A 20,243-nucleotide genomic window follows, 5' to 3' on the forward strand; every position below is an offset into this window, starting at 1 on the left:
AAGGTAGTAATCTCAGGCATTGTCCAGGCAAACAAGACAAGTCATCCAAATATAAAATTAAAGAGTGGAAGAAACACCCATCTGCTTAGTTATATCAAGTAAAGTGTTCAGGGATTCATGATCCTTCTGGAATCTTCCCAAAACATAAATACAAATAATCACTAGGATAGCTAGTCTTGGGAAATCACATCATGTCAGGCTCCATGAGCCATACACGTATTGTCATGTCAGGCTCCATGAGCCATACATATACTGTCATGTCAGGCTCCATATGCCATACAAACACACCATGTCAGGCTCCACAAAGCATACATGCATGTCATGTCATGCTCCATATGCTACACATGAACAGTAGAAAACAGAGGCAATGAGGAATTTTGTGACAGGCAGAACAAGGCGAGGCCTGTGCACGCAGCAGGCAGGTAGGCCAGGCAAGGTGGCACCGGTAGAAACCCAATGTGGATAGCAAAGACTGGTGTTGCGGGTGGGATAAGGGAGGCGGAGGGGCAAAACACAGTGTAGCTGGAACAAGGCAAGCGCGCAGCGCGGATAGCAAAGACCAACGCAGTAGGTGGCCCGGGCAGGGCAGAACAAGGCGGGGCCTGTGCGTCCCATTGGCAGGCTGGCCACCTTGTGCGAGCGGTGGCGAGGGCAGGGTGGCGCAGGCAGAGCGGGGTGGGGCTGAACAAGGCGGGGCCTCTATAGAAGGCTCTGCAGATCCGACAGGCGTGGGAAGGTGGCTCTGTGCCTCTCCAAGATCTCCTCAAGTTGGGGCGGATGTTTGTGTTGCTGGCAAGGTCCAGGGAGTTTGGGGCATTGGGCTCGCTGTAGTGCCGTGGCCTGGTCTAGAGTCACGCCAGAGTGGGGTCTAGCGGGGGTCGGGCACTAGAGAATGTGTGGCTCGATGAGACTGTGGGTATGCCATCCATATCTGGTAGCATCCTCTTGTGGTCGGAAGAACTGAGTGATGGTCGCCTAGGGTCAGGGTTGGGGGAGAGAGAGAGAGAGAGAGAGAGAGAGAGAGAGAGAGGAGCAAGACAAAGGAGTTGCATCCTCGAATGGTCATAGGTAGTCTGGATACAATGGTTGGGCCTCTTTTTGTGAAACCTTGGACTGAAATCAATTTTCCCCCAATTTAAGCTAGGTTTTTTTGGCCCCTTCATTACATTCAGGGCACCTTTTTTTTTGGGCTATATGCAAGTTACAAATACTAATTCTTTCTATTTGCTACTTTCCTTAGTGCTAGGCTTCATTATGGCTGAGTCCTGCCTTGCATCTCCGGAGGTTTGACAGAAACTCAATACGAAAGGCTTTGTGTGAATATATGCTCTTATGTGTGTGTGTGTGTGTGTGTGTGTGGAGTGCGTGTTTCAGAGCATATCTTGATACATAGTTCTACACCCACTATTGGGCACTGATGACGTTAGTGGGGATGTTGTAGTATCTAGTCCATACTATGCATAATGTAGTTGATAGTTATATAGTCTTGTGGGTTGACTACCATGAGTATATAACATGCACGTTCCTAAAAGGTGAATTTGGGCATGTTCCTGGATTCATCTAGGTATATATATATCTACATCACACACATACATGGTGGGAGGAAGGATAGTTAACCTATCAATTCTTGCAGGCAGTAGGGTTGGTTTGGTAATCTTTGTATTATGTTTCTTCAGGCAACCATTGGTATTGACTTTCTTTCAAAGACGATGTATCTTGAGGATCGAACTGTTCGCTTGCAGCTATGGTAGGCCTCTCTTTTGGTGTAAAGCTATGGAGAATGAATCCAATTCCTAGAGTCTTGATTAATCACAAGGCACGTGCACGTGCATGCGCACACATACCTTTTCTCTCCTAGTTACTTTGATGTGGTTGTGACATGTAGGGATACTGCAGGACAAGAACGTTTTCGCAGCCTTATTCCCAGCTACATTCGGGATTCTTCAGTAGCTGTTATCGTATATGATGTTTCCAGTGAGTTGTCTATATGGTACCATCTTATCAACTTTCAGCTCAGCTTGATGACCTTCACCTTCATGCTCACCTTCAACCTTGGCTTGTGGATGGTTTCACCACCACCTTGTCTTGGATGGTTTCACCCTGCTGCTCTTGCTGCTCTTTTGGAATTTGGTAGATGTATTATATCAACCTAATGAAAACCTTTTCTTTTCCAGATAGGCAATCATTTTTGAATACTGCCAGATGGGTTGAGGAGGTACGAACTGAGCGCGGTAGCGATGTGATAATTGTTTTAGTGGGAAACAAGACGGACTTGGTTGACAAAAGGTACATTATCTTGACTTTGCTGCACAAGAAAACAACATCCTCCTTCAGTACAACCTATTATGCAAAACTTGACTAGTCCAGAGCCCTAGCTCTTTATTTCCTTGCTTCTTTGTTCTCGAGGAACAATGCCCATGCTTTATTACAGTATTCTTCTGTATATTAGAAGCATGATTTGTTTATGATAATACTGGCGTAAAGCGAACAGAAGTATGCTGTAAAGGTTAATAAGCGCAAACAACACCCACAACCACCCCCCCCCCCCCCCAAAAAAAAAAAAAAAAAAGAAAAAAGAAAAAAGAAAAAAAGAAAAACCTTGAGTAGATCCACCTGTAATCACGATTTTGGTTGCCCGCCCGGAGGCAGTTTTACATGGCCACCTGAAGGCGATTAGAACTCGTGGCCATGGCCACAACACCAATGGGTGGTTATTGGGGATTGAATTCAGGACCTTCCCCATCGGAGTTCTAAACCCACACCGGTGGGCTATGCACCCATTGGCAAAAGCATGAGGTTGTATATTTGATAATCGTTAAACTTTTCAAAGTTGAGAGAGAGAGATTTACCCCATAAGCAGACATGATTAGGGACATGTATGAGACAGAGAGTGCATTGATACTAGCAAGTGACGCGGAATTTACACTCAAATGAAATGTTATTGGATTTTGTGACTGTTAGCATGTGGCTTTGCACTAGGGCAGAGTAAGTTTTTTTCCTGGTTAGTCAGTTAATACACACTGAGAAATGGCTTTTGTTTGTATAGAATAAAATATACCCTAAGGTATGTACCAGCCTGTTTCTCCGGGTTCCAGTGTGGTGTCCAATCCATTACACACTTTTTTTTTTAGTGGATCCAATCCATTACACACACATATCATTCATGCACACATATGCATAGTTGTTGTTACGAGGCGCGATATATATATATATATATATTTTGCTGGTTTGAGTCTTTAGATGGGGGCTTTAAGGGCCCAAGGCAGCCCCTCTCACACACTAGGATGATGATGTTTTTTCTCTCCCTCCCTCCCTCCCTCCCTTAAGCCTTTCTCAAGACCCAAAGTTCAAAGTTCAAACTTCAAACACACTAGGATGATGATGTTTTTTATACCCATTTTTGGAGCTATCTCTATACTCTACCGGTTCATTTCAGTTCATTTCATTTTACTTTGTACCCTTGAATCTTGATGATGTATCCAGATGATGAGGATGGACTATTTTGGTCTCATAGGTCATTTTGGCCTTTTGCAGACGTTTAATACAGCTTTCTTTCTTTCACTCACACTCTCTCTCCCTCTCTCATACACACCCTTTCTCTCCCTCCCGCAAGGCTCATACATACACACTCTAGTCTCTCTCTCTCTCTCTCTCTCTCAACTTTCACTATATAGCTATCTATCACTATATATATATATATATATATATATATATATATATATATTTATATATATATAAAACAGACGCCTCTAACACGCCTCTAACGTCTCTAAAAAATATGAGTCTTTCGAGGCGCATATCATACCGCCTTGTACCAAACGCCTCTGACGCCTCTAACAACCATGCACATATGAATGAATGAATGCATAGCTTGCTTTTAGCTTGGTTTTGTGCGTTTGATGCATTTTATTTAATTGTTTTAGCTGTTAAAGAAAATGATTTGGTCACTAGTGGGGTACAACCTGTTACACATCCTGTATTCTTTGGGTTATGAGTTCCGACAAAACAAGGAGGAGGATCTTTACCTATGGGTGGCTACCAGGGATTGAACTCAGGACCTCCCCCATCCGAGTTCTAAACCCACACCGCTGGGCTATGCACCCGCTGGCAAAAGCATGAGGTTGTATATTTGATAATCCTTAAACTTTTCAAAGTTGAGAGATTTACCCCATAGCCAGACACGATTAGGGACATGTATGAGAAAGAGAGTACATCGATACTAGCAAGTCACATGGAATTTACACTCAAATGAAATGTTATTGGATTTTGTGACTGTTAGCATGTGACTTTGCACTAGGGCAGAGAGTAAGTTTTTTTCCTGGTTAGTCACTTAATGCACACTGAGAAATGGCTTTTGTTTGTATAGAGAATAAAATATACCCTAAGGTGTGTACCAGCCTGTTTCTCAGGTCCTAGTGGTGTCCAATCCATTACACACACATCATTCATGCACACATATGAATGAATGAATGCATAGAATGCTTTTATGCTTGGTTTTGTGCGTTTGATGCATTTTATTTAATTGTTTTAGCTGTTAAAGAAAATGATTTGATCTCTAGTGGGGTACAACCTGTTACACATCCTATATTCTTTGGGTTATGAGTTCCGACAAAACAAGGGGGAGGATCTTTACCGCTATAAGTTCAAGCCTTGGGGAAAGGAGGATGGGATGTAAGGCAAATGTTCTGGAAAGCAGATAGTTGAAGATGAGTAAGTGAGAGTTTTACTAGTACATTGAACTTCAAAGAGGAGAGTGATTATTATTTTCAAGAGTACTGTTTGAGGGCAGCATGTGCTTGATGGGATGGCGAGAAGTGGCAAAGTGGTACTGGGTTTTGCCAGAGCGATAAGTGGTTCTCTTTTTCTTTTCAAATTTCTATGTTCATCACTAGTTTTTTGTTCACCTAAAGCCCTCAATTCAGCATATTATTAGATACCAAATCAAGGCTTATTGATGCTATTTTATGCTTTTGTTTTCTGGATTTAGTTTAGATTTTTTTCCTGTGTGCATGTGCGTGCGTGCCCACCACCCTCTCTTCTCCCCACCTTCCTTTCCTTCCCTTGTCTATGGCATTACTTGTTTGTGCCTCAATATTCTTAGCTAGTTCTTGGGGACATTCATTGCTTTCTTTCTTCATGCAAGCTGTTATGCAGGCAAGTATCCATCGAAGAAGGTGATGCAAAATCTCGAGAATTCGGAGTCATGTTCATTGAGACCAGTGCCAAGGCGGGATTTAATATCAAGGTTTGATAATATGGGCTACATGTGAAAAAATATAAAATATATGTGTGTGTGTGTGTGGTTAGTATGTATCTACATATCTGTATATACATATGTACATTTGTGTTTGTGTTGGTGGGGGGGGTTCCGCTAGTGTGTGTGTGTGTGAGAGAGAGAGAGAGAGAGAGAGAGAGAGAGAGAGAGCGACGGTGACACACAGGGTATAGGGTGTGTGTGTGTGTGAGAGAGCTCTGCGCTGTTCTTTCCAGCCCCCTTTCCCGTTTGAGGTTCCGCCTCTTGGGCCCATTTCGAATTTCGTTTTTTTGAGTTTCTGTGCTCTGTCTTTGGCGCCGCATCTAGATAAAGTAGGGTTTCCAGGCGAAGCCTCAGCTCGCTCAGCTTGCCCTGAAGAAGTGGGTTGCTGCTTTCTTCTTGCTGGTGTTAGCGCTGTCTTCTGTCTCTGAGCGCCGACAACTGTTACTGTTGGAGTGAAGTCAGTCGGTTGTTGCCGTTCCTTTTCGCCTTTTCTTGCTCTTGTCGGTGGTGCTTGTTGGGCATCTTCTTCTCATGTTGTGGCTGTCGCCCTCCCCCCCTTCCCTTTTCACCTGCTTGTCGCCTGTTTTTGTTCATAGCCGTCTCTACTTCTTCTCAGCCTTTTGGCTTGTGTGTGTGTCTCTGTGAGAGTGTGTGTGTTCTTTTCCTCCTCTGTTTTTGTCATGGCTTCGTAGCAACATGTAGTCTACTCCCGTTGTGGAGACAAGGTTTTGGAGGAAATGGATCCCAAGAGACTCAAAGATTGGTAACTGTGAACCATGATAACCCTGATGCACAGTACCTGTTTGATGTATTGCACAAGGATTTTGAAGAAAATCAGACTGTGTGGGATAAGCCTAAACCCACTTTGAAATACAAAATTTTGGTTCAGAGTCCAGACTATATGGCCGAGAGTTAAGAAATTCTCAGGATGCGCTGTCATTATGTTATATCTTGGGAAAATGTCTTCTGCAAATGATGTTGCTCAGTGGGTTAAGAAGTTGCTTGGTGGATACTATGTTGATGGGGTTTTTTATGTTGCACGTGGCTTTTGTGAGTGGCACTCTCAGAACCAATATACAAGGAGCAATTGTTAGAAAAATCGTCTCTGTTTTATGGCCGTCAAATGGTGTATGTGCTTCCATGGACACCCATGAAGGACTTCTTGGCCCTCTTAAAGCATCAAAGCCCGGTATGGGTTGAGGTGGTTAATTTCCCATTAGATTTCTCTAATGCATTGCCAGGATCGGGGCTCGAATGTTGGGCACTATCATGTGTCCCCCATGTCTATTGGGTAATAGAAATAGATTTTGTATTTTTTGGGATACAGATACGGAGTGGAGGTTGGTGATGCCTATATGGGTGAAAAATATTATGAATTGAAATGGAGAGCATTTGCAGGAGCATGCTACACTCGTCATAAATTTGGACATTTAGCTTCTGATTGTCCTACTTTTAAGTTAAGGCCTCCAGCTGATTCTATTCCTCCGACTCCAACTTTGGAAACATCAATAGGGCAGTCAAATCCCACTCCAGCTAAAACAATGAATACAATGCTTGTTGTAACACAGATGTGCAAGTAAGAACAAGAGCAGGGCAGCCAGCTCATATTTGGGCTAAAACTAAATAGATTGTGAAAAATGTTGCAAACAAGGATAAGAATGTGATAGATTCGGAGGGATCGCAGACCTCAAGCCCCAAAAAGGTTATTTCTGTCAGACCTCGACGGTTACAATTGAGAATGTAGACTGAATCATCTACCACTCAACGTAAAGCTTGCTTGCATGGCTAGGTTCACATGGGCTTATTAATTCTTAATTATTTTCAAATCCTTAATTTCATAATCCTTGGTTTTTCCATGGCACCCACATTTCTAAGGTCAGGATTTACCTTGCACACATTGCAAGGATTAATCTCTAAAATTTTCAATAATTTTGTGCATAACAGGCACAATTTATTTTATTTCTAAAAATTCCATATCATCTAATTAAGTTCAAGCTTCTAGGTTCAAATATGCACAAGTGCACCCTATGTGCATCTATGCACATTTTTTACAATTACTTTATTCTAATTAACCGATTTCTCCGTCTTATTTTCCAAAAATAATTTCTTACTAATTTCAAGAACTTTAGACTATCCTTGATTGAATTCTTTTGACAAACTTCCTAGCGATACAATTTTCTCTCACTAGAATCTCATTAGAATAAATGCAGTAGCTTTGCACATACCCTTGTAAAAACTAGATTTACAATGAGGGATCTTACATAAATAGGGCAACTTAGTTATTTTTTGATGAGTTTGACGCACGAGGAAAGCATGTCTTGACTTTTGTCAAGAAGAGGTTTCTTTGTGACCATGAATAACTTATTGTTGTCAGAATGGTGAGGATGGGTTGATGTGCAATATTTTGCTTGAGATGCACTAGGTTTACTGGTGATTATACTGGCACTTTTACAGTGTGAAAATTTAGGTTTTGTAGAGTAGAGATCCCTTTATTGACCTAGATTCAGGTTTATCTTATGGAGTTGGATCAGTACCAGGCTTTAGTACCAGAGATGTTACCTGAGAGAGACATGATATGCAGATGTGTGGTGATATGTACAACGGGCGGCTAGACCGTAAGATCAGTGCAATGTGTTCTAGGCACAAGTGCAAAAAAGTGAGTACAAAAAAATGGATAAGAGGGCGTAGGCTAGAATCTAAATCCTAGGACCTAGATGGAGAAGGCATCACTATTGGAGCTCTTGCTCACATCATACGTAGGAGAAGAGGGCACCTTCGCTCAGATCATATGTAGGAGAAGAGACCAAAGTTACCATGGCTAAGAAGGTTGCCTTGCAAGTGCCAAGGCCCAAGAGAGGAGAGCTTGAGCTTGAGAGGCTAGAGCTATGAGAGCTTGAGCTTGAGAGCCTTAAACTTGTGATATAGAGAAGGTTGGAGGAGAGCTTTTTAAAGGAGGCCAAAGAGTCCAAGACACCCACCCAAGGCCAAGGGCCAAGGCCCAATTGTTGGAAGATGGTCTGCGAAGACACAGAGAGAGGGAGGTAGTTGAGGAGAAGCCTTTGCTTCTTGTTGCCGTAACTAAGGAAGGTGCCTTACCTCAACCCTTCAAATACGGAGCATTGATCACAAGGATAGAGAGAACAGATCCTTTGCATCCACACCAAAAGTCAATATCCATAGATCCTTGGCTGTTGAGCCTAAAACGACACCAAAAGCAAGCAAGCCCCATAACAATCAAAAACAGCCATAAATGGCCATTTAAAAAAAAAAGGGTCAAAGCAGCAACGGTCAAAAACAAGGAGGAGGGGGAAGGGTCCGTACGGTAGTGCACACGGTAGTGCACTGTACCGTATGATTGTGCTATAATGGTAGCAGGTTTCCTTAGGGTGCATTTTGGAGTTTCATCTCAAATTTCGAGATGAGAGAGGCTATCACTTATTGCATGTAAGATGGGGTTCTTGGATAGAACTTGATTATCCGGCAATCTTATCTTTTGGATGGGGCTTCAGTTTCTTTTAGTGCGATACAAGTGGAGGTGGGTATTATGGTTGGTTCCTTGGGAGGGTTTAGCAACTTCGTATGGTATTTATGGTTTCTTTCAAGAGCCATACTCATGATTTGGTCAGTCTTATGTAGGTGCGATTGCCTTATTCGCAAGTGAGGTGCTACAGACACAGTATTACTTAGACACAATATTACTTGAAGCAGGATTTTCGTGGATGAGTGTTCTACACTTATGATAACCTCATGATCTTGTTTGGGGCAGGATTTCCATAGACGAACGTTCTACACTTATGGTAGCCCCCCGATTATGGGAGGAAGTAAGAGGGAATATCATATAGGGCAAATTGATGTGCTGGGCTAACCTGAAAGTCAACATACTTCAGGTGGGAGTCTGGTTGTGTGAAGACGGGAGTGGGAAGGAATTGATCACTCCGACGTAACCTTAGGTCTAAAGGGGATCTTGTATGGAGTGTATCCTAGTGGTATGGGATGCTTCATCGTCGCTTGCTTCTACCCTCCTCTTTAGCGATTCTGTAGTGATAATAATGTGCAATGCTTGCCTTTCAATCTCATGCTCTAGATGAGGAAAGATGGTTGCTATGAACTGTTAGCAATCATCTCCTGTGTGTACACTGTTAGCAATCATCTCCTGTGTGTACACTGTGTCAGGGCCTTTGTTGTGGGTGTGCCTGCCCGTTTGTGTTTTCCCATTTTTCCTCACTCTCCATGTATTTTTCCCATTTTACGGAGGTGTGGTAGGGGTGTCGGCTGCCGCCAGTTTCTGGCCGACTGCTTGCTCAGGCACCCGACCTGTCCAGGTGACCTGGCCGGCTCCAGGCACCTGGCCGACTGCCTTTTTTTGGTCGGGGGGCTGCCCATGGCTGGTCTTGCTGTTGTCGGCCTGTTTAAGGCTAGCCGACCAGCAGGTTGGGGCCATATAAAATCGGCCCTTGCCCCCACACTCCATCATGTAGTTTTTCTGGATTTTCTTTGGTGTATATAGCAGAGTTACACAGCTTCTCTCTCTCTTTCATCTGTGTCTTGCTCTCTACAGCAGTTGTCTTCATTTTCGTGGTGCATTTTGACATGGTATCAGAGCCCCAGGTGGCTTGAAGCTTGGAGACAGTGGGACGTTGAGGGTTTGCTGATTGGAGACTGTTTGGGTTGTACGGGACTTGGAGATTGGGTAGAAGGCGGCCATCACCGTTGGACAACCACCTTGCTATTATTTGCAGCCTCTTCTTTCTCTTTTTTCCAACCCACCCTCCCTTCACAAGACCTTGTGAACCCTTGAGATGGCAGACTTGGCACGTGAAGATCCCAACACTCCCCACGTTCCTAGTGGACTAATAGTTGGTTGGGAACAACTATGGCATATGGAAGGTAATGATGGAGTCCGTTTTGGAGTCTTATGACTTGGCTGATTTCATTGTTGTTGGGGTTCCACGGCCAGAGTTGGAAGACGGGGAGTTATCCTCTATACAGAAGCAACGGGATGCACAGGCACAATTATGGGATCTTGTCAATTCCCGCGTCTGTTCTTTCATCTTCCTAAATTGCACACCATAGGTGATCGATCACATAAAGCATATGACGTTGGCCAGAGGGATTTGGCAGCATTTGGCTTCTTTGTACAACAGGGTATCACCCATGAAGAGGATCTCCTTGGAAGTTCAGATGCGGGTGATGTATCCTGCAAAGTCGTCAAAGATGCGGGAGCTCATCAACAAGTTGCAGGCTCTTCAGTAGGAGGTTCTCTAAGCAGAGAAAGAGATTGTCAGAGGATATGGCCATCACGTTGTTGTCCCATTGCCCTCTCAGTACGCAGGATTTTACTTCTCTTTGATCACTAGTGGCAAGCTCAGCACCATCACGTGGGAGGAGCTTGTGCCAATGGTCTTGGACCAGGAAGAGCGATTCACGAACCCTCCACAGGGGGTGGAGGTTGTGAGACCTTGATTGGCTAGCGGTTGAAAGGCCGTACCAACAACAACAAGGGAAAAGGGAAGTCTTCATCGAAGAAGTCTTCTGAGAAGAAGCCTGATTCAGACAGTGAAAAACTGAAGGCTGAGCGGACTTGTAACGATTGTGGTGAGAAAGGCCACTATTGGAGGAAGTGTCCCAAGCGAAATAACGGGAAGAGTGCTGATTCTTCAGCTTCAATTGCAAAGACTCCAGCCTTAGTGCACTTGGAGATTTTGGACACCGATGCTTTATCTTCTTCGAGCGAGGAGGCAGTTGGCTTCACCGCCAGGGATACTCGGGAATGGATTCTTGATAGTGGTGCTTCCAGGCACATGACTCCATCTCGTGATTTCTTACAAGATCTTAAACGGCAATCAGGTCGCGCATTTTCATTGGCGACAATTCCACCATACCGATTCACAATGAGGGCCGGATGGAGATCATTCCTGATGGCAGAAGGGAGAAGCATTCCTCTCGTGTTCTTTACGTCCCCGCACTTGGTTTTCATCAATTGTCAATGCGTGAGGTTTGCAAGACTGGCTTCTGGGTGGAGTTTGAGGAGCATTATGTTGCTCTACGGGACTGAGAAACAGGCCAGGTTGTTTGGGAAGGCGGAGTGGAGAACGGTATATACAAACTCTCAACACTCTCCTCATTGAGAGGCTCTCAAATTGGTGACTTGTGGCACTTTCGGTTTGGCCACTTGAATGTAGATGCGCTGCGGCTAGCTTTCCGAGACCAACTGGTGGTTGGCCTACGAGATATTGGCAGTAGGCAGGGACGCTCTAGTTCTTGCATTCGTGGTAAGCAGCACAGGGAATCTTTTCCAAAGCAAGCTTCCATGTGGGCTTCGAAACCTTTGGAGTTGGTACACACTGACTTGTGTGGACCTATGCAGATGCCATCCTTGGGAGGTTCTTTGTATTTCATGCTGCTTGTTGATGATTGTAGCAGATTCACTTGGGAGATTATTTCCTTTCTTAGAAGGACCAACCTTTTGCTCGGTTCAAGGAGTGGCATGTGATGGTGGAGAAAGAGTCTGGCTTGCAGATAAAGACTCTTAGCGGTGACAAAGGAGGAGAGTTTTCTTGCAATGCATTCGTGCGGTTTTGTGCGGAACATGGCATGAAGCGGGAGGCTGGAGTTCCCCAATACAGGTTCACCTTCTAAGAATAGAGTAGTTGAGCGTAAGAATAGGACTGTGGTGGAGATGGCGAGGACGATGCTGGAGCATCGTGATCTTCCTCGTCCACTTTGGGAAGAGGCTGTGGCTACGGTTGTCCATATCCTCAACTGTTCTCTGACGACTTCAGTACCGAACATGACTCCCTTTGAGGCGTATTTTGGCAGGAAACCAGATGTCTCCCATTTCCGTGTGTTTGGGAGTGATGCATATATTCACATTCCAAAGAAGTAGAGGGGGAAGCTTGACTCAAAGTCCCAAAAACTTGTTTTTGTGGGATATAACTCTCTTTCCGAGGGATAGAGGTTTGATGATCCCGAGAGGAACGAGGTCGTCGTCAGCCGAGATGTGGTTTTTGATGAGCATGTTCCAGTTTCCACTGTTGATTAGCTGCCACTTCTTGGAGACCCAGATGATACTGATGTTGCTTCCCAGTCAATTGTTCCAACTGGACAGCCTCAGTCAGTTGAGGAGGTTGAGCCCGCGGCTGGAGATGAGCCCCCGCAACAGGACGAGGCTCCGCGTTCTGTTCGAGTACCCAGGTGGTTGCTAGACACCCTTCGGGAGTTAGGTGTTACGGAGCTTACCTCCGAATGGACCACAGAGGATGGACCTCGAAGATCACATAGAGTTTGTGACAAAAGTCATTCAGCGGAGCTCTTAGAGGTAAACTATGCTTTGATGTCTTGAATCATGCGGGACAAAGAGCCCACTTCCGTCAAGGAAGCACTTGCATAGGATACTTGGAGGAAAGCCATGCAGGTGGAACTGGATGCCATAGAGAAGAATAAAACTTGGGAGTTGGTTTCGAGGCCGTCGTAATGGTCTGTCTCATTGGTGTCAAGTGGGTCTTTAAGACCAAGTATACGTCAGATGGGTCGGTGGACAAACACAAAGCCAGACTTGTGGCTAAGGGTTATGCTCAGCGGCCTGGCATCAACTATGAGGATACCCTTGCACCGATTGCGAGGATGACCACGATTCGGACCGTTCTTGCCCTTGCTTCTTCTCAGCGGTGGCCTGTATTTTAGATGGATGTGAAATCTGCACTTTAGATGGATGTGAAATTTGCATTTTAGATGGATGTGAAATCTGCATTCCTTAATGGTGACCTGCAAGAGGAGGTGTATGTTAGAGCCAGTTGATGCCTCTTTGTACCGGAAGCTGGTTGGTTCATTGATCTAGTTGCTGAGCACCAGATTAGACTTGAGCTTTCCTGTGGGGTTGTTGAGCTGGTTTATGCAGATGCCGTTGAAGTCTCATTGGGACGCAGGATTGCGGATCTTGTGGTATCTGCAGGGTACGAAGGATCTTGGACCCTTCTACGACACTGGAGGTGAAACGAAGGACCGAGTTTGACTCCAAGGTTGGAGTGACTCAGATTGGGGAGGAGATCTAGACACGAGGAGATCTACATCAAGCTATAGTTTTACCCTCAGCTCAGGAGCTGTTTCATGGAGCAGCAAGAGGCAGCCAACTATTGCCTTGTCGTCTACAGAGTGTCATGTGCACATATGCCCATGGACAAGTTCCTCAGCTAGTCCAGCAGGGGCAGCCAGAAAAAGACCAGAGTTTAGAGCATGCTACAGTTTTGGGCCAAGGTTGGACTTGGAGAAGGACGTGGATACTTTGTCGGCTGCATGACTTGGTGCTGTCGGCTGCATACAGGTGTTGTCGGCTGTACCAGAGGGGCAAGGCAGCTGCAGGCGCTCCAGAGGACAGGGCGGCAGTTGGCGCATCATGATCAAAGAAGAACACCAGTCGGGCAGCGCTGAAGGGGCATTTAAAGCATAAATGACTGGCTGACCAGCAGTCGGCCAGTATACCAAGTGTCCAAGACCACTATAAAAGGCATAGTGTGCTCATAGATAGGACTATTCAGTCCTTTAGGGATTGAGTCCCTTAGGGTCCAAGTAGGACCAGAATTTTGGTGTTTATCACCCTTTTATAAAGACAGCCTAGGGCTGTAGCAAAGTACCTTTTTTGTACTATATAAATATACTGAATTTCCAGCATCTCTCTCTCTCTCTCTCTCTCTCTCTCTCTCTTCTTATCTGCGTTTTGCATCAACATGTTTCCAGGAGTGTTTAGGGCTGAAAGAAGACCCCCAGAGCTTCCGCATGTTACATTGGTATCAGAGCATCAGGCTCAGCAATGCTAAACACCGATTCAGTCGCATATGATGGTGTACAGGTCCAAGGTACAGGAAAGTACACGGATACGAAGCCCAAGGCAAGGAACACAGAATTGGGAAGAGCTCCCAGAAGGTTTGTTGGTGGTGTTCCACAAAGCCAGAGGGGATGGCAGTCTTGTGAGCCAGATAGGTTCTTGGGCAACGGTCCCAAGGGAGGATTATCCTCCAAGGGGTGATGTGAGAGTGCCAGACTCATTTCTCAGGAGTGAAGACCAAGACAGTGTTCAGAGTCAGGGCAGGAATGGATTGTGGACTGGAATCAGATGCATAGACCTTAGTCTGTGCCAGAGTAGTTTGGAGACCGGGCCGGGCTTTCAGAGAAAAGGGTTGCCAGGGATGGATGGATGACAGAGGGACTTCGGGAAAAAGAATGGGATGATGACAGTCATCCAAGAGCAGGTTGGAATCCCGTCATCAAGTTTAGCAGAGGGGGATGTCATGTGCACATATGCCCATGGACAAGTTCCTCAGCTAGTCCAGCAGGGGCAGCCAGAAAAAGACCAGAGTTTAGAGCATGCTACAGTTTTGGGCCAAGGTTGGACTTGGAGAAGGACGTGGATACTTTGTCGGTTGCATGACTTGGTGCTGTCGGCTTCATACAGGTGTTGTCGGCTGTACCAGAGGGGCAAGGCAGCTGCAGGCGCTCCAGAGGACAGGGCGGCAGTTGGCGCATCATGATCAAAGAAGAACACCAGTCGGGCAGCGCTGAAGGGGCATTTAAAGCATAAATGACTGGCTGACCAGCAGTCGGCCAGTATACCAAGTGTCCAAGACCACTATAAAAGGCATAGTGTGCTCATAGATAGGACTATTCAGTCCTTTAGGGATTGAGTCCCTTAGGGTCCAAGTAGGGACCAGAATTTTGGTGTTTATCACCCTTTTATAAAGACAGCCTAGGGCTGTAGCAAAGTACCTTTTTTGTACTATATAAATATACTGAATTTCCAGCATCTCTCTCTCTCTCTCTCTCTCTACTCTCTCTTCTTATCTGCCTTTTCAACATGTTTCCAGGAGTGTTTAGGGCTGAAAGAAGACCCCCAGAGCTTCCGCGTGTTACACAGAGGCAAAGTGTTGGGCTGCTTGTGGTGCTACTTGCGAGGTTGTGTGGTTGCGGAGGTTGCCTGGCGAGATTGGGTTTCCACAGAAGGAGCCCACGGTCATCCAATGCGATAACTAGAGGTGTAGATCTTGGCTGGTGACATCTTGCTTCTTTTGTTAGCAGTCATCTCCTGTCTGTACACTATGTCAGGGTCTCTATTGTGGGTGTGCCTGCCCATTTTAGTGTTTTCCCATTTTTCCTCACTCTCCATGTATTTTTCCCATTTTACGGAGCTGTCGGCTGCCCCCAGTTTCTGGCCGATTGCTTGCTTAGGCACCTGACCTGTCCAGGTGACCTGGCCGACTCTAGGCACCTGGTTGACTGCCTTTTTCTGGTCGGGGGGTTGCCCATGGCTGGTCGTACTGCTGTCGGCCTGTTTAAGGCTGGCCGACCAACAGCCTGGGGCCATATAAAATGGGCCCTTGCCCCCACACTCCACGTTGTAGTTTTCTGGGATTTTCTTTGGTGTATATAGCAGAGTTACACAGCTTCTCTCTCTCTTTCATCTGTGTCTTGCTCTCTACAGCAGTTGTCTTCATTTCTGCTGTGCATTCTGACATGAACATCAAAGGTGGTCACTCGACGTGTGATGCCTACTAAAGTTGTGCAGGGTGTTCATTTCAATCGAATGAGCGACTAACTTGTGAGGTTTATCTAGTAGCTTTCCCATTGGCTACAAAGTGGCCAATATTTGGAAGGATGGTACCCCCTTGTGGTACTTGTGTGTGTGTGTGTGTGGTGAGTAGTATAGTCTTTGTGTAGCTAGGTGAAATTCCCATGTAGGACTCGAATAAGACCTCATGAAGAAAAAAAAGATTTCAAAGCATGATCATAAAAAGGTTCAACTAAACGCATTTAAATGGATAGCTCTTTAAGTGCCATTTATTGGGTTACAAGTTCTAACAAAGGCCTCAAAATAAAGTATATAGGCCGCCCTCTTAGCAATGCCATTAAATGACTTGCTAGATGAGTTTTGAGATAAATTATAACACTTACACTTTAGAGGATGTGCTACATACAGGATTTTTGGATACATCTATATTCCTATTTGGTGGATTTTTGGACTAAGAGGAAGCGGCAATTGATTTGAAAAATCAATTTGAGGAAGGAAGAATGAGACTGTGGATTGCAGATGATTGGAGAGGGTGTTATGTATTTGCTTGGCATTTGCAACTATGATTGGGTCTATATGTTTTTTGGGTAAAGTGGTTATGCTTTGCGAGATATTGGGTGAAGCTTCTTTACTTCGCAGAGTTATGAGGGATCTTCAAGCGTGCACTTATTTTTTGTGGAGATCCAGATTCTGTACCATACCGGGGGTATAAAATGGTATACATCAATGAAGTGGGTGTCCACAGCTCCCTGAAGTACATGCCTGGGTCTGCTCTAAAGCGAGCCAGTCGCTCCGCACCCTCTCTGTGAAACTGAGCTCTGATCTCTGTCATGTCTCTCTGGTATAGGCGTGGTGTCCGAAAGCCAGGTGTCCTCTGTCTCCTGTGGGCTTTGAGTGTCTTTGCACTCTGGAGAGTAATTCCCTGCTGTGTAGGGGCTGGCAGTGGGATGGATCTCTGAAAAAATGTAGTGATCTGTGTTTGTCGTCCCCCCTCTGGAGTTGTCTGAGCCTGTAACGATGTCTCTGTGTGACGCTGTATGTCTAGAATGAATCTCCCCAGTATGCGCTGGTCTGCTGCCTCAAAGATTTGGCGTAGGGAATGTGGCTCTGTGAATAAAATGGGATATCCCTCTCTGATGGCTGTATATGCTCTGCATCTGCTTACATAATGCTCCTCACTCTCCACCTCCTCTTTGCACAATCTGCATACCCTCTCCTCTCGGGGGATCCGTGCTACTCTGCCAGTCTCAATCTCCAATCGATGTGATGAGACTCTAAGCTGACCAATAGCTACTCGGGAGCCGTGTGGTAAAAAGCCCTCCATGTATCTAGGCCTCTCTATAAATCCATCATCAGTGATACTCATGAAGTGATCTCTGTAGTATATACTATAGCATCTTCGGTGGAAGAGGTTGTGTAGGCGATATCCATGTCTCTCGTGTATAGAGTTGCCATAGGTCCTGTCTCAATACTCTGTTCCTCTCACTATGAGAGAGACGGATATGTGGTGCATCCCTGTCATACTGGAATGGTGGTAGATGATCCATGTCTAGGCCATGCTGTGAGAACCAATGTGTGACCTGTGCATACCATGATCCTCTGTCTCCTGCCTCAGCCAGCTGTCTAGATGCCTCAAAAGCTCTGTATGACAATCTGTCCTGTGGCATCTCTCTGAATCTGTCTAGCAAGCATATAGTCTGGAATATGGCCTCTACCATCATAGGAGGCGCAGCAAACTCTGCTCGGATAATGTCATGAGGTATTGACGGTTTGCTGCGTATCATGCGTGCCATCATGAGGGCCTGTGGTCTCTCTATCTGTGTCCACCAATGGGTAGCAAGGCCTGGCGCCCATACCGCTGCTCCATACATTAGTGCCGGTGTGACTAATGTGTCAAATAGCCACCCCTTCGTCCGGGGCTCTTGAAAATGCGCATGGTGGCATTGTCTCTCTAGCATAGCCAATGTTGCATATCCCCGTGTCAATCTAGCTCTGGCTGTGCTGAACCCATGGTGAAGCGCGTGGCTGCTGCAGAGAAGGTAACCCCTAGGTACACGTATGATGTCACCACCTCCACCTGGCGTCCTGCGAGAGTGAATGTCAGCTGACTCTTGCCCTGTCTTGATGTATGAAAGACCATAACCTTGGTTTTCCCAAGGTTCACAGTAAGACCCCTCTGTGTGCAGAAATCATCGAGTGCATGTAGATGCTGCTGTAGACCTCCTGGAGACTCAGACACTAATACAATATCATCAGCATAAAGCAGAATATGTACTGAGGTACCTGCTAGATCAACTCCATCTCCGCCTCCCCGTGTAATGAAGTCAGCCACCTCATCAATGTATAACCCAAATAGCGTGGGGGAAAGTGGGCATCCTTGCTTCACACCAATGGTGCTAGCAATAGTCTCGGACATACCTCCTGGGCATCTGTCTCGCCCAAAAACTTGCTCATATAATGCATAGATGCTCCATGTCATATTTGCTGGTATGCCAAGAGACTGCAGGCGCTGAAAGAGCCTCTCTCGTCGTACTGTGTCAAATGCCTTGCGGAAATCCACAAAGTAGCAATAGAGCTTTCTCTTCCTCACTCTGGCCTGATCAATCATACATCTCAAAGTGAATACATGGTCAATGGTAGAGAAAGCTCTCCTGAAGCCTGCTTGCCCTGATGAGCGTAAACTTGCTCGCTCAGCATATAAGCTAAGCTCTTGCTCCAACACTACACCATAGAGTTTGGCCAACACATGACCAACCATATGTAGTTGCTCGGATCGACCATATCCCGTGTTTTGTGGATTGGCACAATGGTGTGCATCGTCCACTCCGCAGGCAAACCCTCTGCTAGTGCCCTGTTAAACAGGTGTGCAAGAAACGGAGCCAAAGAATCTACTGCATATATGAGATGCTCACCTTGTAGGCCCATATGGTCGGCGGCCCGTCCATGCTGTAGGTGGCGGATAACTTCTTATCATCGAGTGGGTAAAGAAGCTAGCTGTGGTAGGTCGAGGCTCATGTGGTTGAGGTATAGGTGGCTGCTGTGGGGCGTGGTATAGGCCCTCTGCATATGTGTGCCATGTGTTTGGGTCTGCAATGGGTGTCGGTGTCCGGGGCTCTCTGAAGTGCCGCCATGAGATAGGGCTATCTCTACTCATGAAGAAATGGAAGATCTCTAGCTCCTGTATCTCTGCGAAGGCCTGCCTTTTGCGGCGAGTAAGTCTCCTCATCTCTCTCCTCGACTCCTGCTCTGTGATGGCTCCCAAGGCTCTCTGTATGCGGAGCGGTGAGTATAGGGCTCTGCACACGTCATCATACCATCTGTTCTGGGGCATAGTCACAGATCTCGCAGGCTCTCCTGAGTGGACACAATGTGGGAAGCTCTATAATGCAGCCGTGTGTAGGAGTGATACCAGCTGGGCTGTAATGGTATCCATAGGTGCCAGGGGATCCATGAGTAGGAGCCCATCCTCTTCTCTGCCAGTGTATATGTTTGCCATGTCATGTGTGAAGTAGATGGTAGTGTGTGGCGTCGGTATGTGGGGGGCTAGTGATACTGGTGATCCGGCTAGTGAAAATGCCAAGTATGTATGATCTGCCCCAATAGGACGAGGTGGGATGGAGAATGAGGTGACAAGTTGTGATGCCTCCAAAGACCCCATAATGTAGTCTACCACCGTGCCTCCGGTCCGTGTATGACCCCCATGTGGGAAGCATGTCAGCCCTCTTGATCCCGGCCACTGTAGCATCCCGTCATAAATAACGAGACGATGCCTGGCTCCCAACTCTAGTAAGTGGTCCCCATAATGTCCTCTGTTTGGTCCAATGTCCTCTGATGCCCAAGTAGCCCCTATCTCCTCTGGATCCACAGGGTGGAGGATCTCCATGTCATCATTGTCATACACCTCACACTGTCTGCTCTGTGTGTGGGCATTGAAGTCACCCGTAAGAAATACTTCCCCTAGTGTAGAATAATGCATAATCTCCTCTGACAGACAAGTGTATGGCGAGGCTTCTGACATAAGGCTATGTATATAATCCTGTCCTGTGAGAGCTGTAAGCTGATCCACATGTATCTGGCCTTTGGATCCTGTGCTACCACTCTCAGTCTCCCCTGTAGCTCCCGTCTGAATAGAACTGCTACTCCCCCCGACCCTCTCGAGGTACCTTGGCGTGTGGTCTTCTTGTATGTTGACTCCCATTGGAATCCCTCTACTCGAGGTAGCCCTCTCTTTGGGCTCTGATGTGTCTCTGTCAGAAGTATGATGTCTCTCCCCACCATAACATGCTCCAGTCGTCCAGGCTGCACCCATAGTGAACCATTACAGTTCCATACTGCCATGTGTATCTCTGTCAGTGGCCTGGTTTGTGTCCCGTAGGCCCTAAACCGCTAATCCATGGGCCGGCCATCAATGATGACCCGACCATCTCG

At 46.1% G+C, this 20,243-nt stretch overlaps 1 protein-coding gene across 3 annotated transcripts in view; it reads left to right on the forward strand.

Moving 5' to 3' along the window:
* LOC147628167 (ras-related protein RABH1e-like) overlaps positions 1 to 20,243 on the forward strand; it is a 48,535-nt gene that overhangs the window by 23,664 nt on the left and 4,628 nt on the right. For 2 of the 3 annotated variants that reach the window (XM_086813210.1, XM_086813209.1), the window contains 4 exons: positions 1,677 to 1,747; positions 1,886 to 1,974; positions 2,175 to 2,286; positions 5,155 to 5,245. In XM_086813210.1, coding sequence (XP_086669336.1) covers positions 1,677 to 1,747; positions 1,886 to 1,974; positions 2,175 to 2,286; positions 5,155 to 5,245 — 363 coding nt within the window. Of the gene's footprint in view, positions 1 to 1,676; positions 1,748 to 1,885; positions 1,975 to 2,174; positions 2,287 to 5,143; positions 5,246 to 20,243 lie in introns of all 3 variants that reach the window. The other variant, XM_086813211.1, reaches the window with a different exon arrangement.

The sequence above is a fragment of the Cibotium barometz genome, chromosome 19 (assembly GCF_041138505.1).
Source record: "Cibotium barometz isolate CiBa-2024 chromosome 19, ASM4113850v1, whole genome shotgun sequence".
In the NCBI taxonomy this organism is placed as follows: Eukaryota; Viridiplantae; Streptophyta; class Polypodiopsida; order Cyatheales; family Cibotiaceae; genus Cibotium; species Cibotium barometz.